At 44.8% G+C, this 24,370-nt stretch overlaps 1 protein-coding gene across 4 annotated transcripts in view; it reads left to right on the plus strand.

Annotated features, from left to right (window-relative positions):
• The window catches only part of PLEKHB1 (pleckstrin homology domain containing B1), a 92,820-nt gene that overhangs the window by 14,870 nt on the left and 53,580 nt on the right, over positions 1-24,370 (plus strand). For all 4 annotated transcript variants that reach the window (XM_075592732.1, XM_075592733.1, XM_075592734.1 and 1 more), the window contains exons 4-5: positions 2,643-2,745; positions 9,542-9,581. In XM_075592732.1, the coding sequence (XP_075448847.1) occupies positions 2,643-2,745; positions 9,542-9,581 (143 nt within the window). The remainder of the gene's footprint in view (positions 1-2,642; positions 2,746-9,541; positions 9,582-24,370) is intronic.

Below are 24,370 nucleotides of genomic sequence, written 5' to 3' on the forward strand. Positions count from 1 at the left end.
AGGATGTTGATACAAGAAGAAATCTGATTTGTCATTTTTTGGAGTCAGGAAGGAATTTATTTTTCCCCTTATGAGATCTTTAGATGATACAGTATGTCACTGTTTTTTTTTGGTTGCCTTGTATCAATATACTGTAAGTACGGATATAGGATAAGTATCTGTCGTCTATATTTACCATAGATTGGACTTGACGGACGTATGGCTTTTTTTTTTTCTTTTTTCAACCTCATCAACTATGTACTGTAACTATAAAAAAAATTTTTTAATTAAATGATCACCACATTAAGTTATTTATGCCTCTACTACTGACTCCAAATGCACTTGACTTCCTTGACTGCACTTTTAATAATGCGCTATTACTCTGACTGTGTCTTTAGGTCACCCAATATACCAGATACTAGATTGTAAGCTCTTTGGTGCAGATCCTAACTTTGCCTCAGTTCTCATTTACTTGCTGATCTACTTCCCACTATTTGTACTTTATTTTCCCCGTATTATAGTTCTGTAAAGCACTGCGTACACTGGCAGCATATAGATAAAATGATAACCCCGTACATAAATATTGATTGATATATATATATATCAATATAATATAATATAATATATCAATATAAAATATATATAAAATAAATCTTTGTGCTAGATCACGGGTGCGCAAAGTGGGAGGCGTGAGATATTCTGGGAGGGCGCAGCTGTTAGAGGCCCCGCACTTCCCCCGAAGCCATTTAAAATAAATGCTGAGGATCGCGCGAGGCCTCTGTACTTTTTACTGACCTTGCCTTCCAGCGACGCGTCTCCATGGCATGGCAACGTGACATCACATGACCCCGTGGAGTCAATTGATGCCGGATCCGCGCAGGGGGGAGGAGGCGTAAGCCAGAGAGGAGACAGGGGGGGGGTGTACATGAAGGAAATTTTGCGCACTTATGGTATAAGACTGCTTGGGAAATGGGGCCTCTGTTGTGTGTGTAAGTCTCTATATTTTTATTATATAGATATGTGTAGCATCCTTTCCCCTGTCCTATGTGAGATAGTGTTGCTACCGATGTAATCTCCTGCATACCTGGCTGGTAAACAGGAGGCCGGAGATCTGAGGGGTGGTATTGGGAGTACATCAGGACAGGCTTATGGGTGGTTCCTCATCATTGGCAGCGCCTCCAGCCCGAGAAGATCCTGTTGCGGCTAGGATGGGCCTCAGGGGCACTTAATCCTTGGGTGGTCATTTCAAGTAGTACACCAGATTTGGTATAACTGGGATTATTTGGTATAGCATGATGAGACACAGGATACAGTTCCCGAATGCATTACTCAGACTTGAGGCCTTGAGTAACCCCTTGTTGTTAACCTTACCCCCTAATGGGGCAAGGCCGAGGCCCACTCCTTTTGGGGAGAGACTCACTGCTGCATCCTCATAGCATGGAGGACAGTAGTGGTGTACCAATTACCCGGTACCCGGTGTTACCCGGCCCATTTCCAGCTACCCGGACATTACCCGGAACCGGCCACTGAGAAGTGGGCTCGGCCGGGTAATACCCGGCGTCGGGTAATGTCAGGGCAGCTGGAAATAATCTTTCATACTTACCTTTCCGAAGACATCTAGGACCAGCAGCAGCAGTCCTGTGACGGTGTCCGCATCGGAGGTGTCTTCAGCCGGCGGGGGAGCTGCAGGAATCACTTCCACAGCACCGGAGCAGGTAAGCAGTGTCCGTGTGAGCCGCCGGGGAACCACGTGACCGGAGCAGGAGACGGAGAGTTCCTAGTGGACAGCTGTCTGGTGCTGCACCTGCTCCGGTCACGTGGTTCCCCGGCGGCTCACACACACACTGCTTACCTGCTCCGGTGCTGTGGAAGTGATTCCTGCAGCTCCCCCGCCGGCTGAAGACACCTCCGATGCTGCCACCGTCACAGGACTGCTGCTGCTGGTCCTAGATGTCGCCGCCACCCTGCAGGTAAGTGCCAAACCGGGTGACCGGGTACAACCTTAAATTATGGCCGGGTACCCGTTACCCATTTTTTTTTTTTTAATTGAGGACCCGGTCCAACACTAGAGGACAGCCCAGAACTACTGTTACACTGAAACCTAGAGGAAACCCCTCCTTCCCAGGGGAGTGGCTTGAAAGCCGGCCTAATATACTCATAGCCCCCCCCCCCACCCCACCTTACAATAACAGGCTATTAATAACACACACAGAACAATATAACAGGCCCTGCTTAATCTACTCCTAACACTGCCCACTCCGTACTGGGATTTCCGGTGTTGGAGGGGCCAGGGAATCCGTATTCCAAGGGGGACTTGGCTACATATGTATCATTGGGGAGGTCTTCATCCAGCAGGGAATTGACAAAGGCTCAAGAGGAGGACCACGAGATATGGCGGGAGGGAAAGGGGTGTAATTTACAGATTTCACGACAAGTCATTTACCTTAAGTTTACCACCCACCAGCTTCAAAGTATTACCCCCTTGTCCTGGTGAGTGTTGTTTCTCTAAAAGACTATTTGATGCCTTTGACATATCGGTCTGTCACAAGACCTGCTGTTTTCTTTCAACCTCTGCCCTAGAAGTTACGCAGTTTCAATTATAAAACACATGCAGAGTATGTAATGTAACCAGGTACAGTTCACCGGCTTTCTCTCTTTTGCAGATGTCCACCCCCCTGAAGGGAGCAACCAGGAGTCATTGCTGACTGTAGAGATGAGGGACCACTCCAAAGTGCTGCTGTGTGCAGAGAGTGAGGACGATGCACTGTGAGTACCTGGATATTATCCAAATTACCAGTGTATCCCTTGGTAAAGAAAAAGCCACGGACAAGAGTAACCAGACCTTTCTCTGGAACCGTACACTCGCCATATTGCATTTATTCACCAATGTGCAACAGCCGTGATTAGTTCTTCATGGACATTCGATTTTTGGGCAGCCACTAGCATGTAGCAAATGGTTTTTGCATTACAGGGAGTAAGCTTTTAAGGTTGGAAGCTGCTTCCCAATGCTGGGGAGGAGTTTTTAGCGCCAATCGAATGGGTCTAAAACATTCTTTGGATTTTGATTAAAAAAAAATAAAAAAAGAAGAAATGAAAGCCGAATGAAGGTTGGTCCTATACAGGCTTCAAATCTTTTACCATGAGCTACAACCCAGTGTTAAGCAGCTTGTAAAAAAACTGTGGTTAGGGAAAATGAGGCTAGTCCCCTTTATGTTTGAGTGTGACGGTGTCGCTCAGCTGGCCGCTGCAAGCTAAGACAATCTAAGATAATAGTACAGAACAGTTGGTGATGTTTAGTGGATGACCGCTTTATGGAAGTGGAGGTTTGTTGCACAGTGTGATAGCTGGTTATGGACCATGACGGTTCTGATTAACGGCCTTGCAAATCTCTACTTGATATTTACTGTACATTAAAGCTGCAGTTCAAGCTGCCGTATTTTTTTTTTTTTGAATATTTATTTTTCCCCATTCAATATGTGCATCAATACAATCTGCACACTGACAAGTGATTAGCTAAGCTGCAGATCGATCTGTTCTCCCCTATTCAATTGCTTGCTCGGGGCTATTTAATTCAGTTCTTGCACAGCCTCTTGGGCAATGTAGTACCTGGAATATGAGTGACTGGGCAGTTACTAGATCTAATTGGTTCACTGCTAGAGAGAGGGCGGGGCTCAAGAGCCAGAGCCTATCAGAGAGGGAAGGAGGCTGTCACTTTGGAAATGCTTCCTACATTAGAAACATTAAAAATGTCTTTAAAACATTTTTTTTTTTAATTTTAAACGCTACAAGTATTTTCTCATAGTACAGAACTGATTTATTAAAAAAAAAAAAAAACACGTAGGATATTGCTTGAACTGCTGCTTTAAGAGGTACAACAAATTTGCAAGCGTGTGCAAATATAGGCAGTCCTCCGTTATCCGACACAATGCGTTACTCAAAATGGCGTCAGATAGCGAAGCGTTGTAAAGCGAATCACATTTTCCCATAGGAACCCAGCTTAAATCAAACGTTCCGTTCCTGAAGGCATTTTTAATGCTAAAATACACAAAATATTTTACTCAAGCAATTAGATTATGCTGCACACACATACATTATGATGTAAAGATTCTATTTATTGACTCCAGAACTGTATAATAAAACTGTTAGACATGTTTAAAGGCATAAATACACCACTAAACCTTCACACAGACTGATCTGGATGATTTCCCTGACTGCAGCTTTCTGATTGACATAATGTTGCAACTTTGCAAAGCGTCGTAAGAGCGTCGGATAAGCCATTTTGGCGTCATAAAGCCGGCCATAGGGATGCATTAGACAGCGTCGGAGAAGCCATTCGTCGTAAAACGAAACTTCGTAAAACGAGGACTTACTGTAATGCCCGATGTGATCTGTGACACTGACGTTCTAAAGAGGGGAAAGAACAAATCGAGGAGATTGAAAATCATGCAAGAGGCGGCTGGTTTCATGACATTTACTCCATAGTTTTGAAGAAGAAAAAATAAGGTCAAGTGCTGACTTTGATGGGATTTTACTTGACTTTTTAGTATCGTTTAAAAAAAAAACGCTTGACTTTTTCATTATCAACATTGAAAAAATGATTGCACTTACCATTTTATTTTTCATAAATCAGCAATTTTGACAACTTCCCGCAAAGCTTTTCTCTCCAATTTCTTCTGTTTAACTTCTTGCATCTCTGTAGCAGTGTGTGATGCATTTTATGCACTAAAAATAGTACTTCATAGGTAACAAAAAAAATGAGAAAATAACCCTTTCAGTGTGAGATGGGCAGGCAAATTATTGGCGATGAGGAAAAAGCAGAGGTGTTAAACAAATTATTTGCTTCTGTATTTACCAGGGAGGAATAAATTGCAAAAATAGTACCACAGGAGGAAGCCACAACTTCTATATTAACCAACAATTGATTAACTGAGGAAGAAGTGCATAGGCAGATTCAGTACAATTAAAGTAAATAGGCACCTGACCTCGATGGCATACATCCAAGAGTTCTCAATGAGTTAAATTCAGTAATAGCCAAAGCATTACATTTAATATTAAAGGACTCAATTTCCACAGGCTTAGTACTAAATGATTGGCGTAAAGCAGATGTGGTGCCTATATTTAAAAATAGAGCTAGATCACACCCGGGGAATTACAGACCTGTAAGCCTAACATCAATAGTGGGGAAGCTACTTAAAGGTTTAGTAAGGGATGCAATTCAGGATTATCTAATGGATAAAAAAATTATTATTCATAGTCGGCATGGGTTTATGAAGGGTAGGTCGGGCCAAAATAACCTTATTAGTTTCTTTGAAGAGGCAAGTAGGAATTTAAACCAGGGTAATGCAGTTGATGTGGTCTACTTAGATTTTGTAAAGGCTTTTGATACGGTTCCACACGAGGTTAGTGTACAAAATAAAGCAAATGGGACTCAGTAAAAATATTTGCACCTAGATTGAAAACTGGTTGAAGGATAGACAACAGAGTTGTCATAAATGTGGAACTTTTTCAGGTTGTGCTAAAGGTCTAAGTGGTGTACCTCAAGGATCGGCACTGGGACCCCTGCTTTTTAACTTATTTTTAAATTACCTTGAGGTTGGCATAAAGAGCAAAGTCTCCATCTTTGCTGATAATACTAAAATTGTGTAAGGTAATAGGATCAGAGCAGGATGTCATTTCTCTTCAGAAGGACTTGGAGAGACTGGAAACGTGGGCAGGTAAATGGCAGATGAGGGTTAATACAGATAAATCTAAGGTTATGCATTTGGTAAACAATAATAAACAGGCAATTTACAAATTAAATGGGGATAAATTGGGAGAATCCTTGATGGAGAAGGATTTTAGGAGTGCTTGTAGACCGCAGCCTTAGCAATAATACCCAAAGTCATGCAGTAGCTGCAAAGGCAAAGAAGATCTTATCTTGCATCAAACGGGCAATGAATGGAAGGGAAGTAAACATAATTAGGCCCCTTTATAAAGCATTAGTAAGACCACACCTTGAATATGGAGTACAATTTTGGGCACCACTCCATAGAAAAGACATTATGGAACTAGAGAGAGTGAGAGAAGAGCCACCAAATTAATAAAGGGGATGAATAATCTGATTTATGAGGCTAGCTAAATTAGATTTATTTACATTAGAAAAGAGGCGTCTAAGAGGGGATATGATAACTATATACAAATATATTCGGGGACAATACAAGGAGCTTTCAAAAGAACTGTTCATCCCACGGGCAGTACAAAGGACTCGGGACATCCCTTAAGTTTGGAGGAAAGGAGATTTCACCAGCAACAAAGGAAAGGGTTCTTTACAGTAAGGGCAGTTAAAATGTGGAATTCATTACCCACGGAGACTGTGATGGCAGATACAATAGAGATCTTCAAAATAAGGTTGGACATCTTCTTAGAAAGGAAAGGGATACAGGGATATACCAAATATGGGAAGGATGTTGATCCAGGGAGTAATCTGCCAATATTTGGAGTCGGGAAGGAATTTATTTTCCCCTTATGAGCGACCATTAGATGATATGTCACTGAGGTATTTTGTTTGCCTTCCCCTGGATCAATACTGTATACTGCAAGTACAAATATAGGATAAAGTATCTGTTGTCTAAATTTAGCATTGGTTGAACTTGATGGGCGTATGTCTTCAACCTCAACTACTATGTAACTATATAAACTGACGAATCTTGGAGCTGAACCATGGTATTCTCCGCTGTAGAAACCCTCCTGTTCCAGAATTTACCTTTTTGTATTTGCTGCTTATTTTTTCTTCTTCGGGGAGTCAATATGGCAACCAAATCAGCTGTGATCCCTTGGGCCAATATGAACCTGCAGTGTTATCGGTGAATTACATTGCAGCTTCCACCTGGATGACCACCAACAGCACACTTTTTTTTTTTTTTTTAAATTCAAATATAAAAGGTAGATGGGAGACTGTAACAGGGGACTTATCCCTGTTCAGTAATGTGCCTTTAATCTAGCAGTGTGGTAGTTAATTACTAAACACCACCTGCCTGATTAGATTGCTTACAAAAGCCTGCCTTTGAGTCAGGAAGTGACTCCTTAGCTCTGACTGAGAGCTGACCTTTGGAGACAGCACATGTCTTGAGCTCTGCCCAGCATAGCTGATTGCAAGACACCAAACAAGACTTCTAAACCTGGATGCTGATATTTTCTGTGCACGCACGGGTGCGGTTCCAGGAGAGCAGAGAAGCTTACTCTACAGAAGCTAACAGATAAGACTTTCATTATTAAGAGACTGCTTATATCTGCTTATTTTCATGCTATATGTTTTGGGGGCTGCGAGACATGCTTGACTTAGGGAGTTGTGAATTAATTGCATAGTGTTTCACTAGAAATACTCCCAAGTGAATAGAAGCTTTGTCCCCCCCCCCCCCTGTGTTTGGATGGATTTCCTGATGAAAAGGAAAAGGCACAATAAAGCCTTATTATAATTTCACCTTATAAACGTCTCCAAATTGTGTACCTCTGTGAACGTCCGTCTACAGAGACTTCTACTTTTTTTTTAATGTATTCTTAAGACCGCTTCCCCTACGCACAAAATATCCCTTTTAAGTGCAGGTACTGTACATCCTATTACTTGATTGTAAAAATTACCTTCCTTCAGTACAAGGCTCCTTGTCTGGTATATGGCTTTCTCCTGCACCTTTTTTGATGGCCTGCTTCCCAGCATGTACCAATTCTTTTATTTATTTTTTTCCCCCTTCCCCACCCCGATATAATCGCTAAGGCTATATAATCGTTATAATGGTTTTTAGGTGGGAGACGTGCTCCTATTTTTTTTTTCTTCAGTGCTTCTAATAACCAGAGCTCTTGAATCGGGACAGTAGTGAGAAAATTAGGATTAGATGATCTCGCCAACTGGCAGGTATGAAGATTAAGGAGCATCTGTGTTTCTGGCAAGAAGCCTCAGATTGGCCTTCAGAAAGACCTTTGATGACCCAAGATTAACCCCAGTGAATACACGATGGTCTTTACCTGTAACACACATTGAGAAGTCTGGGCAGACCATTGGAAATCCGTGCAAACTCTTTCACCTGGCGCCTCTCTACTGCTGTTGCCATAATTTGGTGGTTAGTGCAGTTTGTTTTCAAAGTGATGTGTTGCATTGGTAACAATGCGTACTGACATCCATTGAGTACTTTGTTGTCGTGGTACCAGTGCACTAAACCCAGTAGCATTCCAGTAGACACCGCATTGCTGGGAAAGAGGGAGTGGCTCAGTGATTAATGACACTGACTGGCACTGAGGTTGAAGCAGAGGAGCCTGGTTCAATTCCCGTGTCAGCTCCTTGTGACCTTGGGCAAGTCACCTTATCTCCCTGTGCCTCAGGCACCAAAATCATAGATTGTAAGCTCCAAGGGGCAGGGACTGTGCCTGTAAAAGGTCTCTGTAAAGTGCTACGTAAAACTAGCAGCGCTATACAAGAACATATTATTATTATTATTATTATTAAAAAATACAGGGTTTTTAAAGATACAGCTATGAATGTTGGGGGTTAAGCCCGTTCAGTTTCAGCAGTTTGAGAAATCGGCCAGAGTGCAGTTTTTCAGCAAGAATCACATTTTGTAAACTTAATGAGGATGAAATCCCCGTAACTGGCCTCATGTTGATAACTAGCTAAGCTCTATGCTACTCTATTATTAGGCTGCCGTTCAGTTCACAGTTACCACAGTATAAGATTTGATGACACAGCCAACTATGTATCAATTGTTGTGATTTAAAGTTGTAGTGGATGAGTGTTCTCAATGTAATTGGTAGAATTTCTGGATTAACAATTTCTTTTGCCTTTTTGACAACGCCCCCATCTTCTTGCCAAGATTTTTCTAGGCAATAAAAACCTCACTGGGTAACGTAATGAGTGGAGTAAATCAGATTGCTCCCTGAATTAATAATGCTGTCTCTTTTGCCATGTATACCTTTGTACTATAACTTGGGTCCGGAGTCCTCAAACTCAAGTTAATATTGCGTTTTGTTCAAAGAAAAATGTGTGTTGTTATCGCAAAAATAAGGCTGAATTCATGAATATTTGAAAAGTAAAAAAAAAAAAATGCAACTGATACCAAGACACTGTGTAAAACAGGTACTGCATATTGCAAGATACATCACGAACACTTTCACAAAAACTGCGCTAATGTTACGAGACTTCGTAACGCACACAATATTAAACTTGCAAGGGGGGATATGTAAGGCTGCGTTGAAAGTAAACCAGCTTCCAGTGCTCTTGGGAGTGAGAGAACATATTTATGCCATAAGGAGCTGGAGGTTGGTTTTGTTTTTGATATTGGAGGGATTTCTGAGTGAGTTGTCCTGCGCTTGTGTATTATTTGTATACCAGCTGAAACCCGCAAGACATTTGTAATTAAAAAAAAAAAAAAAATACAAAACGCCCAATTTTGTATTTCTTTCATTTAATCCACTTTTGTAACAAAAAAAATTAAAAAATCACAATGAAAGAATGGCAGGAGGGAAGCTGCCGAGTAGTAAATTCCATATTGGGTTCATTCACACTGCTGAATCCCTCTCATTTTTTTTTTTACAGCGCTTGGAAGATGGCCCTGCTGGAGGTAGAGTCCAACCCGGTGAGCAACCATTTCTGTACCGCAACTACATGTCTGCATTCGAGAGTTGCAATGTCCCCTTCTCTGCACCTCCTATGCTAACCATTTTGCTTCCGGTGGATTAAATACAGTATACGGTGTATATAAGAACACCGTTTTTTTTATTTTTCTGCTTCCTTGCCAAAAGCTGTATAACCCATGCAATGAAAAATCCGATTTATGTGAGGGGGGATTTAGGGAGCTTTCCACACCTGCAATGTGTTCATCTTGTGCTGTATGTCACTACGATGATGAAAGACCCTAATGCAGAACACCACCTGCTCCAGCTGTGAAATAGCTGTGTGTTCCCAAGCACTTCAGCTTGCTCTCTAAAGAGGCAGGATCGGAAATAAATTACAAATGGGAGCACCGCAAGAGCATTGCAATGCAATTTAAGAGGACTTAACATAGAATACTTGCAAAATGCAAGTATACAGTAATATGTTTATCAGCATTTTATGTAGATTTATATTAACCATGCATAGATGTGCATTTTTAGTATGAAAAATTGCATTTCACTGCAATTACATGAGGGGGGGGGGAAAGACCGTCCAAGTGCCACTCTAAGACCATCCGTATGCTAGATTTGACCACAGGCTGAGTTGGAGAGCCCTGTGATTCTATTGGTTTGGGAGAAGGAGTGGCTCCGTGAGTAAAGACACTGACTGGCACTGAGAGTTTGGAGCAGGGGAACCTGGTTCAATTCCCAGTGTTGGCTCCTTGTGACCTTGGGCAAGTCACTTTATCTCCCTGTGCCTCAGGCACCAAACACATAGATTGTAAGCTCCCCGGGGCAGGGACCTGTGCCTGCAAAATGTCTCTGTAAAGCGCTGTGTACAACTAGCAGCGCTATACAAGAACATGCTAAAAAAAGAAAAAAAAACTTCTGAGGCTCAGTTGCAGGTTGTGGAACAGTGTCTGCTTCTCAGGAGAGAGCTTACAAACCATGACTAGCCTATTCCTAAGCGAGTAGGAATGCTCTTTTTTGATTTTGTTGCGAGATAGCAGGGCAGCATCCTGTTTCCAGTGATTACAAAGATTAGCAAACCTTTAGTACAGTCAAGAGTAGCATTTATGCGAACTACATTTAAGAAGTGCAGGAGATCGTGATCTAAGGGGGAGTGACCAGCACCATGTAATGGACTAGACAGAAAAGATGGGAATGGGGAAAGATCAAGAGGTTGTGGTGGGAAGTGGGAGTTTGGCAAGCGGAAAGACAACCATATATAAATGCAGATAAAGTTCTAAAGACTAAATTCAATGGGAGTAAAAAGGCAGGAACGCATAAGCTAAAAATAGCACAGACTGGTAACCTTAAATGCATGCGTGGTACTGCAAGAAGCCTGGCCGATTTTGATTATTATTTTTTTTTTATTATTTATTTTTATGGGGAGCTTGAATGGCTACAAGGGAGCAGTATGATATAGGCATTACTGGAACATGGTGGGATGACTGGGCAGTTAATTTAGAGGTTTTAAAATCTTTAACATATATAGAAACAATTATAAGGGAAGATGTTTATGAAGGGATTGATGAAAATGTAGGGACTTGGTGGATAGTCATTGGCAGTGGTGGTAAAAGTACAAAGAACATGTTTGTAGGGATTGTCACGTACGGTACACCGCTCACAAGCTGTCCCGCTTTTCACCTTTGCAAAGGTCCCTCAAGTGAATAATTTCTCCCCTCATTCTGTTCCCATATACCATCTGTCACGGATTGCACACATGACTTAGATATGCAACCAGGGTTAATACACACGGCTACTCTAGCCAACTCACCCTTCCACCTCGCAAGGTACTATCAACGAGCTAATATTAACCCCCTTACTCCATTGCAATCAAATATATATGCTGCCACCAACCAAGAAATGCAAAAATATGTCAAAGGAATATCTATGCACTATGTCTTTCTTCTTCTTTTTGACCCTGAGGGAACATCTACATTTATCTTCACATGAAAGGAGCTGATAAGCCACTGTTTGGATGAGACTACAATTTTCATCTTCTTGTAAGTGGGCTGACATATGAGCCAAAATGTTGGCTATACATTCCCCACCTATAAAACAGTGTACACTATATTATCTTTTCTCTTTTTGGGTGAGATTGCTCCCTCTGGATTTTTGTGGAGTGGCAAAGGAATATCTCTGCCAGGGTCTCTGGTCCCTGTTTTGTTATAGAAAAACTATGTACTTAACATACAAAAATCTGTTGTTGCAAAATGTGTCCGAAAAATGTCAATACTCTCTCCAGAGTGTCCAATCAGTTAATTCAGAGTCCAAAGCATTACTTAAGTGTGTGTGTGTGTACTGTATATGTATGTGTGTATAGTTAGTATGTACACGTATGTATGTATCAGTACCGTGTTGGCCGAGCTTTAATAATCAAAAATGAGTAGACGATACCATTCTGTGGCTAATGAAATGCTTTTATTTGTGCGAGCTTTCGAGACTGACTGACCTCTTCCGGCGATGTTACATTGAATAAAGCAGGCAAGGGGTTTACTCAAAAACAGTGCATCTTGGAATGTGACCAGAGCCCTCCCCTCCCCGCTGTGTAGCTGTGCAGTGACCTGGAAGAATTCTTCAGAAGGATGCGTCTTAAGGAGTTCTTCCATGACAGACACAACCAAGATTATGCCGACACTGCAGAAGGAGAGCCGCTGCACATGAGCAGGGAGAAGCAAAAATCAAACTGGATCCCACAAACTGGGCGCAAACCCAAACTGGACCGGTATATCGAAAGCTTTACACATAGAGCCAAAACCACCATCCTGGACAAAGTAAGGAAACAAACGTATAATCTGACACTGATCAAGAGGAGAGCCATAGAATCACTAAAGGCCAATCACAACATAACAAACCTTCGGACAAGGGAGGAGCAGTGGTCATAATGACTACCTGCGGGAAGCGCACAGACAACTCTCTGATGCAAAGTATTACACCAAACTGCAGGAGGATCCAAAAAAATAAATACATAAGAGAACTCAACAGGATCATTAAAACACTCCCGACCCACACAAGAGAACAAATTCTGGACCTGATACCAGCTAACCCAAAACCTGGCACATTCGACATGCTCCCTAAAATTCACAAAGAGGGTAACCCTGGGCGTCCTATTATCTCTGGATCTGGCACACTGACTGAGAATATTTCTGGCTGGGTAGAAGGCATTCTAAAACCACTTGTCAGGAACACACCCAGCTATATCTAGGACACCACCGACCTGCTTAATAAACTTGATGCCATTGGGCCCCCTCCCAACAGAAACACTACAAGCAACCATGGATGTAGAGTCACTTTACACTAACATCCCCCACAAAGATGGGATTTCAGCCTGCAGATACTTTCTGGGACCGCAGGAGCCACTCACAGGGACAGTGACTAAATACATCTAATTTATTCTGACCAATAACTACTTCACATTTAGAAATGACACGTACCTCCAGACAACCGGAACCGTTATGGGCACTCGGATGGTGCCACAGTATGCCAATCTGTTCTGCGCAAAACTGGAAAGTGACTTTCTTTCCACCTGTCACTTGAAACCCCTTACATACCTTCGCTACATCGATGACCTCCTACAGTTCCATGAGAACTTTAATACGCTCCACCCTACCATCAACCTCAAACTCACCCATTCCCCAGACGAAGTATATTTCCAAGACACCACCATTACTATAAAGAACAACCAACTACAGACTTCTGTTTACCGCAAACCTACAGCCAGAGCCAGCTATTTGAGGGACAACAGCTTCCACCCGACACACACTAAGCATGCAACCATCTACAGTCAAGCCATACGATACAACCGGATATGCGCCGACAGCAGACAGAGACCAGCGGATTACAGCCTTGAGATCAGATTTCATAAACCGTGGATATAACCACAGAATTGTAGACCAGCAAATCCACAAAGCCACCAGAATACCAAGAAGTGATCTCCTTGAATACAGACAGAAAGCGACAGGGTACCCACACCTCGAAACCCTACGCAAGTTTGCCAGGGAACTACAACCCATTCTCCAGGAAGATACAAGACTGCAACAGGTCTTCCCTGAAACACCCTTCTTATCATACAGACAACCTCATAATCTCAAGAAAATGATGGTGAGGAGTATTCAACAGTACAACTGAATGCAGGATAAGACCATGCCAGGATGCAAAACCTGCGGAATGCTGCACACACCGGGCACAATACAAATACCACACAGGAATCTGGAGTACAAAATCAGAGGAAGGTTCACCTGTTCCTCCAGCAATGTCGTGTACCTCATCATGTGCATGAAATGCCCAGGGGGCTGCTACTACATAGGTGAGACGGGACAGGGGCTAAACAGGAGATTGAATCTGCATCGCCACAGCATCAAGTGCAGAACAAGAGTCCTGTCGGCGAACATGACTCTGGCCATAAGATGAACGATCTGAAGGTGGCCATACTCAAAGGTTATCTTAGAACACCGAAAGAGAGACGGTTGCATAAATACAAATGTATTCAACTATTCGGGACACTTAGCGGTGGCCTAAACCGAGACCGAAGTTTTGAGTCACTACCCCGACACGAGAACTCTTTTCCCATGAATGCTAAAGGCCATGTCTATACATACTGGGCTATATGTATGCACACACAGCTGTCTACTGCACATACAAATACTCCCATGTATTTCCATCCCTATATACCAATAGGGACCACATAGTATCTGCACATACTTTTAGTAATGCAACACCCTCTCACATTTTCATACCTACCCACACCATATATATATATATATATACTCCCACTCCACACACACCTTTTGTAAAGCGCTGTATACACTGTGGTCTCTTTATTTATACTTACATACTTACACACACACACACTTACATCCCTCACATTCAGGGACTATTTAACACCTCAAGTCATAAATTGCACACTACATAGGGGGGATGGATGGGCTCTGGTCACATTCCAAGATGCACTGTTTTTGAGTAAAACCCTTGTCTGCTTTATTCACTGTAACATCGCCGGAAGAAGAGATCAGTGTATCTCGAAAGCTCACACAAATAAAAGCATTTAGTTAACCACAGAACGGTATCGTCTATTCATTATTTATTTTTTATATATATACATATACAGCTTAACCCCGTTATAGCGCGGTCCTCAGGGGTCACCCGCGACCACCGCGTTATAAACGGGGTCGCGGAAAAAAATGGCCAACCGAATTTATTTTTTTTGTGGTGGTGGTACTGCGTCTGCCGGAGGGGGAAAGCTGAGAACTCTCCCAGCATTCCCAGACCCGGTGGGGCAGCGGCAACAGCACGCAGCACTTACCCGGCATCTGGCAGCTCTTTTCCCTGTCTCTGCTTCCTGCTTCCTGCTTCTGCTTCCGTCTTGCGAGAGCAAGCTCCCTTAAAGAGACAGTGTGTGTGTATTTGACTGTGTGTGTGTGTTTAACTGTGTGTGTGTATTTGTGTGTGTGCAGTGTGCTGTGAGTGTGTGCAGTGTGCTGTGAGTGTATGCAGTGTGCTGTAAGTGTGTGCAGTGTGTGCAAAAAAAAAAACTTTACATTTTTTTTTAATTCGGGGTCCACTCTCAAACTGCGTTATAAGCGGATCCACGTTATAGCAGATCGCACTATAACGGGGTTGAGCTGTATACATAACATTTTAGTAAATGCAGGACAGTTTCTTAAAATAACAGGGTAAAACATAAAATTGAAATCCCTATACAGTACATTACCAAATTGTTATAAGTTTTCTCCCAGAGATGTCACTGGCGAAGACATGAGAAATCATGTGTTTGGTCCAAAAACACACACCTGTTGAAATCTGATTTTTATAAAGCCTTGCTATGCTTTATATTAAATTCCTCCCCCTCCCCCCATATTGAAACAAGATAAACCCCTGTCGTAAATCAGCTGTGAGATTGACAGTTTTTACGACAGGGAAAAAAAACAGTTTAAATCCTGTCTCTATATAACCGCACTCATAACTTCCCTCCTCTAATACTTACACACGTGAATCACATCAATGGATTGAGATGGTTAAAACAAATGTAACGAGATGAAGTATGACAGTCTTAATCCTAAATTTGAGTGACAAATGGATATCTGTCTCTTAGTACCTGCTAGACCTCCCATGTCTGTAATAATTATATGCCATTCGTTGCCACGGTTACACACATGTAACTCTTAGCATGTACAGTAGATGTTACCTGATATTCTCATTTTTAATAAAGCCCTCCAACGAAAGCTTACCCTGTGTCGCCTCTCACTGGAATGCACCAGTAATTACTCACAAACACTTAGCTTTCTTTGAGGCTGACAGTCATGTCTGCTTATTTATGACCTTCTAAACAACACGTGTCACTTTTAGTGAGCAGTTCGTGACAGGTCCTCCAATTAAGTCCACTTTGAAGACCATCCCACATCCTGGAAAAGTCCTGACCTGTTACAAGCCCAATATATTGTATTTTGAAACACAAACTGGAGATTAACCCCTGAAGCCCCAGATTGACCAAAATACATAATATCTCCTGATCGTATCACAGGGATATGCTATAAACCACCAAATATCTGAGATTGAGGAAGTCGAAATACTTTTGCAAATTAAAGGCAGCAAAACTAGGTCAATGTTTTCATAATGGGTGATTTTCTTTATCTAGGCATAGACTGGAGCAATGAGATTAGTTGTAATGCTGAAGTAATTTTTTGTCTTTTAGCAGCCCTCCCCCCCCCCCAAAAAAAAAAAAACACATGGCTCAAATTATTGAGGAACCAACCAGGAGAGGGGCATTACTGGATTTGATATTGCTAGATATTGAAGTCGGGAAACATATGATAAACAGTGATCATATTATCAAGGTAAGTCCCAAGAAGGGGCCGGAAAAGGTCCTGTATTATGCACTCGGTGTGGGATTAAATACGTGGACAGTTAGTCCTAGAGAGCTATGTCTCAATTAGCATTGGCTCTCTAGGACTGACTGTCCCCGTATTTAATCCCACACTGAGTGCATTATAGGACCTTTTCTGGACCCGTGTTGGGACCTACCTTGATAATAGATATCTCTTTTCGTATTTGCACTGTGTTTTTTTTATATATATATATATATATATATATATATAATCACCACATTTATTAAGGTTATGGTGGGTAAAAAAAGTGACTAAAACCCTCCACAGTAAAGCATAAAGCAACTGTAAATATTCCTGTATATGCATTTGCATGTCTTAGACAGGTCTGCAACCCTGAAAGACAGGGTTGCAGACCTGTCTAAGACATGCAAATGCATATACAGGAATATTTACAGTTGATATATATATAATGATTATTACTTAAGTATTAGGTTGAGCGGTTAGGTCACCACTACTATTTTTTTTAAACAGTGATCATAACCTGGTAACATTTGCAATTAATGATCAAAAGCCATATTATACAGGTTCAACAATGACTTTTGACATTTTAGAAAGGCAGGCCTTGATAAATTAAGGCATACATGTTTTAAAGACTGCCAATTTTATCAGTGTGTACCCTTGTATAATACATATAAAAGGAACAAGTCTAAACCAATGTGGCTAACTAAACATGTAGGGGAAGAAATGGAAAAGAGGCAGGCATTTAGATTCTTGGTCAGAAGGGACGGAGGCATCATATCAGAACACCCCAGTCCTCTGTTGCCTAGACCTCTGGGTAATTACCAAAGTCACATAATTAGTTGGTAGCCTCCTGGCTACTGTGCGGTTGAAGTGGGGCCTGCCATGCGCCTGAGCAAGATGCCCCCAAACATACCTCTGGAGTCTGCTTATCTCCCCGGGTAGATCCCCCAACTGCACTGGGATCTTCCACGTGGTGAATATCTGCTACTGCACTTCAAACTGGTCTTGGGCTACCCCGTGTCAGCTCTCAGAAAATAAGAAAAACAGTGGAGGGGATCTGCTGCTGCCTGCAGTCTCGTTCTGTGCTCTGTTGACGGAGGATCTAGGATGATGTTATCCTACATTCACTCTGTGTGAGGAGACCCGGAGATAATCCACATGCTGAGCCCGAGTTATCCCACAGCTACCACCAGTTTAGGATGGATGGCGATCATGGAAAGGTCTGGTCATGCCAGACCGCCGGTATCCAAAACAGCAGGTCACCGGAATAGCAAGCGTTTCTACTTGCACTGTTATCCAGGGATTACTGGGGATAATGAGCCCCATTGGAATTTATGGGCTCAAGCTGCACCAATCGGGCAGACTATGTCAAAGCTCAGCCCCCTGGCGTGTGTGTGTGTGTTGGGGCTAACCCCAGACACTGAAGTGCCAGCAGGAGACAAAGGAGAACCCCACATGGTACTTATCCCTCCCTGTGCTGGATCGCCATCATGGCTTTCCCCCTCCATCCCACTGCTGGAGCGAGGTAGGAGGGTAGTAGTGGAGCAGGGATGCCATCAGTGGTCTGTTGGAGGCCGCGGGAGGGAGAGCAGCATTCTATGGGTTAACCTGGATGGCCCTCTCCCCCTTCTCCACTGCCACATGCCATTCCCCCTCTCCACATGCGGAGCAGGAGGAGACCGGGCCCGGCGTTGGCAGGGGAGAGGGCCTGTGTGGGTATGTGTACCTGGGTGACCTAATTTGTCTGCCGCCACCGCACACCATTCCCCATTCCACCCCTCTCTGCTTGCTTAGTGGAGCAGTGGGAGAGCGGGCATGGGCACTGGTGGCCTGCAGAGAGAGACTGCTTCAGCCACCATGCGCCTTTCCTTTCTGCCTGCTGACCAGAGCAGGGGGAGATGGGTGTGAAAAACAGAAGCTACCTCTGTGGCTGGGAAGGACACCGCCCGGGCACAAAGTACCCTCCTCCTCTCCCCTTGCAGAGCAGGACGGGCAGGGGAAGACTGAGCGGAGGGCCGGCACAGAAGGTGAGCGGAGTTGCTTAGGAAAGCAGAGGCTGTGGTTTGGGAGGGTGGCTTGGTAGCCTCCATTCGTCACAGTAGCCCATGTGCTGGAGGGAGAAGCAGGCCCGCCCAGTTTGCTGGCATTGCCGGAATGTTGGCCCAACTGCCTATCCAGGTCATCCTGGCCCTCCAGAGCAGCCGCATCCATGACATTTGTCCCAGCTGTCGATGGCTCTGGTTCTAGTAAGTTGTTAAACAGTTGTTTTGGATTATGGCTTAATCACCTCCACAGTCCCAGATCAGTGTGCTCTTGGATAACCCCCACCAGGAACTTATCTAAACCTTTTTTGTTTTACTGACAAATATCTAGGCCAATCTCTCCTTGGCTAATGTGAGTGTTCATGACACAACTATCAGAAAAAGACTGAACAAGAATGGTGTTCATGGAAGGATAGTCAGGAGGAAACCACTGCTCTCTAAAAGAACATTACTACCCATCTGAATTTCACCAAAGAGCACATGGATGATCCACAAGACTTATGGAACAATGTTCTCTCGACAGACAAGTCAAAGGTAGAACTTTTTGGCATCTATGAGAAATGTTCTGTTTGGTGAAAACCAAACACTGCGTTCGAACAGAAGAATCTCCTCCCAACTGTCAAGCATAGTGGTGGGAGTGTGATGGTTTGGGGCTGCTTTGCTGCCTCGGAACCTGGATGACTTGCCATCATTGACAGAACCATATCAGAAGATTCTAGAGGAGAATGTCAGGCCATCCGTCCGTCCGTGAGCTGAAGCTGAACCGAAAGTGGGTCATGAGTTGAAGCCGTTCTGTAATGGGCCAAAATACCTCAAAACTGATGCGAGAGACTGACCAGCAGTTACGGGAAACATTTTGTTGAAGTCATTGCTGCTCAAGGATGTGCCACAGGTACTGAATCTAATGGTTGACATACTTTTTCACACATGGATATTCAATGTTGAATCATTTTGTGGATAAATTAAATGTTGTAAAAGTATCATGGTTTTTGTGTAATTTGTCCGGGTTCTCTTTATCTATAGTTAGGACTTGGGTTAAGATCTAATAAAAATTTTGGTTTGAAATATGTGAAAATACTAAGAGGTTCACAACCTTTTTCTCTCCACTGTATATAGATCTCAATAGACATGCTACTGGGTAGTATTATAATGTAGTGGTGGGTTTTGGGTTTTGAGCTTGCAGGTACCGTGTTTTTTTTTTTGTTTTTTTTAATTTAAATGTAGGTTCGAAACAACTATTGGAAGGTTTGTGACCCCTCCTCCTTAGTATTAAGCTCCCCCTGCTTTGGCCAAAGGATTGACTAATGACCAGTTACTTATCAGAAGAATAATAACAGATAGTATTTAATGTAATAGTTTGTCATGTTTGATGTAACATTGGGGCTGTTTTTGTCCTTTTAAAAATACACATTAATCCTTTGTATACCTGATTATTAAAATACTGATTTATTGTAATGGTCTTCTCATAACTGTTATTTTAGAAGGGGGGGGGGGGGGGGGTTTCCTCCGGACTTTATGTTCCATTTGAGCACTGCGTTGTTTTACAGCATATAACAACTTTTCTGAAAACTTGGCTAATGATGAAAAAGGTACCGTATCCTGTAGGAAAGAAGGGTGTGTCGCCGTAACGTACATAGATATTTAATTTGTCAATTAGTTGGGGCCAGGGCTGTTGACAGGGAGGGGGTTGAGCTGGGACAGTTTTTTCCAACTTCCCCCCCCCACCCTTCACCTACCCCCCACCTACCCCTGCAGTAGGCCTCTCTCCGCTGTTGCGGCCTCCCGTATAGGCCCCGCACCGGAAGTTCGACGGCTGGACTGCACGGAACTAAAGGTGTGCGTGTGATGTGAAGAATGGGGGGGGGGTGATGTGCAGGGGAGTGTTACGGATGTGGTGTGCAGGAGAGTATTACGGATGTGGTGTGCAGGAGAGTGTTACGGATGTGGTGTGCAGGGGAGTGTTACGGATGTGGTGTGCAGGAGAGTGTTACGGATGTGGTGTGCAGGAGAGTGTTACGGATGTGGTGTGCAGGAGAGTGTTACGGATGTGGTGTGCAGGGGAGTGTTACGGATGTGGTGTGCAGGGCAGTATTACGGATGTGGTGTGCAGGAGAGTATTACGGATGTGGTGTGCAGGAGAGTGTTACGGATGTGGTGTGCAGGAGAGTGTTACGGATGTGGTGTGCAGGAGAGTGTTACGGATGTGGTGTGCAGGAGAGTGTTACGGATGTGGTGTGCAGGAGAGTGTTACGGATGTGGTGTGCAGGGGAGTATTACGGATGTGGTGTGCAGGGGAGTGTTACGGATGTGGTGTGCAGGAGAGTATTACGGATGTGGTGTGCAGGAGAGTGTTACGGATGTGGTGTGCAGGAGAGTGTTACGGATGTGGTGTGCAGGGGAGTGTTACGGATGTGGTGTGCAGGAGAGTGTTACGGATGTGGTGTGCAGGGGAGTGTTACGGATGTGGTGTGCAGGAGAGTGTTACGGATGTGGTGTGCAGGAGAGTGTTACGGATGTGGTGTGCAGGAGAGTGTTACGGATGTGGTGTGCAGGAGAGTATTACGGATGTGGTGTGCAGGAGAGTGTTACGGATGTGGTGTGCAGGAGAGTATTACGGATGTGGTGTGCAGGAGAGTGTTACGGATGTGGTGTGCAGGGGAGTGTTACGGATGTGGTGTGCAGGAGAGTATTACGGATGTGGTGTGCAGGAGAGTGTTACGGATGTGGTGTGCAGGAGAGTGTTACGGATGTGGTGTGCAGGGGAGTGTTACGGATGTGGTGTGCAGGGCAGTATTACGGATGTGGTGTGCAGGAGAGTGTTACGGATGTGGTGTGCAGGAGAGTGTTACGGATGTGGTGTGCAGGAGAGTGTTACGGATGTGGTGTGCAGGGGAGTGTTACGGATGTGGTGTGCAGGAGAGTGTTACGGATGTGGTGTGCAGGAGAGTGTTACGGATGTGGTGTGCAGGAGAGTGTTACGGATGTGGTGTGCAGGAGAGTGTTACGGATGTGGTGTGCAGGAGAGTGTTACGGATGTGGTGTGCAGGAGAGTGTTACGGATGTGGTGTGCAGGAGAGTGTTACGGATGTGGTGTGCAGGAGAGTGTTACGGATGTGGTGTGCAGGAGAGTGTTACGGATGTGGTGTGCAGGAGAGTGTTACGGATGTGGTGTGCAGGAGAGTGTTACGGATGTGGTGTGCAGGAGAGTGTTACGGATGTGGTGTGCAGGAGAGTGTTACGGATGTGGTGTGCAGGAGAGTGTTACGGATGTGGTGTGCAGGAGAGTGTTACGGATGTGGTGTGCAGGAGAGTGTTACGGATGTGGTGTGCAGGAGAGTGTTACGGATGTGGTGTGCAGGAGAGTGTTACGGATGTGGTGTGCAGGAGAGTGTTACGGATGTGGTGTGCAGGGGAGTGTTACGGATGTGGTGTGCAGGAGAGTGTTACGGATGTGGTGTGCAGGAGAGTGTTACGGATGTGGTGTGCAGGGGAGTGTTACGGATGTGGTGTGCAGGGGAGTGTTACGGATGTGGTGTGCAGGAGAGTGTTACGGATGTGGTGTGCAGGAGAGTGTTACGGATGTGGTGTGCAGGAGAGTGTTACGGATGTGGTGTGCAGGAGAGTATTACGGATGTGGTGTGCAGGAGAGTGTTACGGATGTGGTGTGCAGGAGAGTGTTACGGATGTGGTGTGCAGGAGAGTGTTACGGATGTGGTGTGCAGGAGAGTGTTACGGATGTGGTGTGCAGGAGAGTATTACGGATGTGGTGTGCAGGAGAGTGTTACGGATGTGGTGTGCAGGAGAGTGTTACGGATGTGGTGTGCAGGAGAGTATTACGGATGTGGTGTGCAGGAGAGTGTTACGGATGTGGTGTGCAGGAGAGTGTTACGGATGTGGTGTGCAGGAGAGTATTACGGATGTGGTGTGCAGGAGAGTGTTACGGATGTGGTGTGCAGGAGAGTATTACGGATGTGGTGTGCAGGAGAGTGTTACGGATGTGGTGTGCAGGAGAGTGTTACGGATGTGGTGTGCAGGAGAGTGTTACGGATGTGGTGTGCAGGAGAGTGTTACGGATGTGGTGTGCAGGAGAGTGTTACGGATGTGGTGTGCAGGAGAGTGTTACGGATGTGGTGTGCAGGGGAGTATTACGGATGTGGTGTGCAGGGGAGTGTTACGGATGTGGTGTGCAGGAGAGTATTACGGATGTGGTGTGCAGGAGAGTGTTACGGATGTGGTGTGCAGGAGAGTGTTACGGATGTGGTGTGCAGGAGAGTGTTACGGATGTGGTGTGCAGGGGAGTGTTACGGATGTGGTGTGCAGGAGAGTGTTACGGATGTGGTGTGCAGGGGAGTGTTACGGATGTGGTGTGCAGGAGAGTGTTACGGATGTGGTGTGCAGGAGAGTGTTACGGATGTGGTGTGCAGGAGAGTGTTACGGATGTGGTGTGCAGGAGAGTGTTACGGATGTGATGTGCAGGAGAGTATTACGGATGTGGTGTGCAGGAGAGTGTTACGGATGTGGTGTGCAGGAGAGTGTTACGGATGTGGTGTGCAGGAGAGTTACGGATGTGGTGTGCAGGAGAGTATTACGGATGTGGTGTGCAGGAGAGTGTTACGGATGTGGTGTGCAGGAGAGTGTTACGGATGTGGTGTGCAGGGGAGTGTTACGGATGTGGTGTGCAGGAGAGTGTTACGGATGTGGTGTGCAGGGGAGTGTTACGGATGTGGTGTGCAGGAGAGTGTTACGGATGTGGTGTGCAGGAGAGTATTACGGATGTGGTGTGCAGGAGAGTGTTACGGATGTGGTGTGCAGGAGAGTGTTACGGATGTGGTGTGCAGGAGAGTGTTACGGATGTGGTGTGCAGGAGAGTGTTACGGATGTGGTGTGCAGGGGAGTGTTACGGATGTGGTGTGCAGGAGAGTGTTACGGATGTGGTGTGCAGGAGAGTGTTACGGATGTGGTGTGCAGGAGAGTGTTACGGATGTGGTGTGCAGGAGAGTGTTACGGATGTGGTGTGCAGGAGAGTGTTACGGATGTGGTGTGCAGGAGAGTGTTACGGATGTGGTGTGCAGGAGAGTGTTACGGATGTGGTGTGCAGGAGAGTGTTACGGATGTGGTGTGCAGGAGAGTGTTACGGATGTGGTGTGCAGGAGAGTGTTACGGATGTGGTGTGCAGGGGAGTGTTACGGATGTGGTGTGCAGGAGAGTGTTACGGATGTGGTGTGCAGGGGAGTGTTACGGATGTGGTGTGCAGGGGAGTGTTACGGATGTGGTGTGCAGGGGAGTATTACGGATGTGGTGTGCAGGGGAGTGTTACGGATGTGGTGTGCAGGAGAGTGTTACGGATGTGGTGTGCAGGGGAGTGTTACGGATGTGGTGTGCAGGAGAGTGTTACGGATGTGGTGTGCAGGAGAGTGTTCCGGATGTGGTGTGCAGGAGAGTGTTACGGATGTGGTGTGCAGGAGAGTGTTACGGATGTGGTGTGCAGGGGAGTGTTACGGATGTGGTGTGCAGGAGAGTGTTACGGATGTGGTGTGCAGGAGAGTATTACGGATGTGGTGTGCAGGAGAGTGTTACGGATGTGATGTGCAGGAGAGTGTTACGGATGTGGTGTGCAGGAGAGTGTTACGGATGTGGTGTGCAGGAGAGTGTTACGGATGTGGTGTGCAGGAGAGTATTACGGATGTGGTGTGCAGGAGAGTGTTACGGATGTGGTGTGCAGGAGAGTGTTACGGATGTGGTGTGCAGGAGAGTGTTACGGATGTGGTGTGCAGGAGAGTGTTACGGATGTGGTGTGCAGGAGAGTGTTACGGATGTGGTGTGTAGGAGAGTTTTACGGATGTGGTGTGCAGGAGAGTGTTACGGATGTGGTGTGCAGGA

This window comes from Ascaphus truei, chromosome 3, assembly GCF_040206685.1.
Source record: "Ascaphus truei isolate aAscTru1 chromosome 3, aAscTru1.hap1, whole genome shotgun sequence".
NCBI lineage: Eukaryota > Metazoa > Chordata > Amphibia > Anura > Ascaphidae > Ascaphus > Ascaphus truei.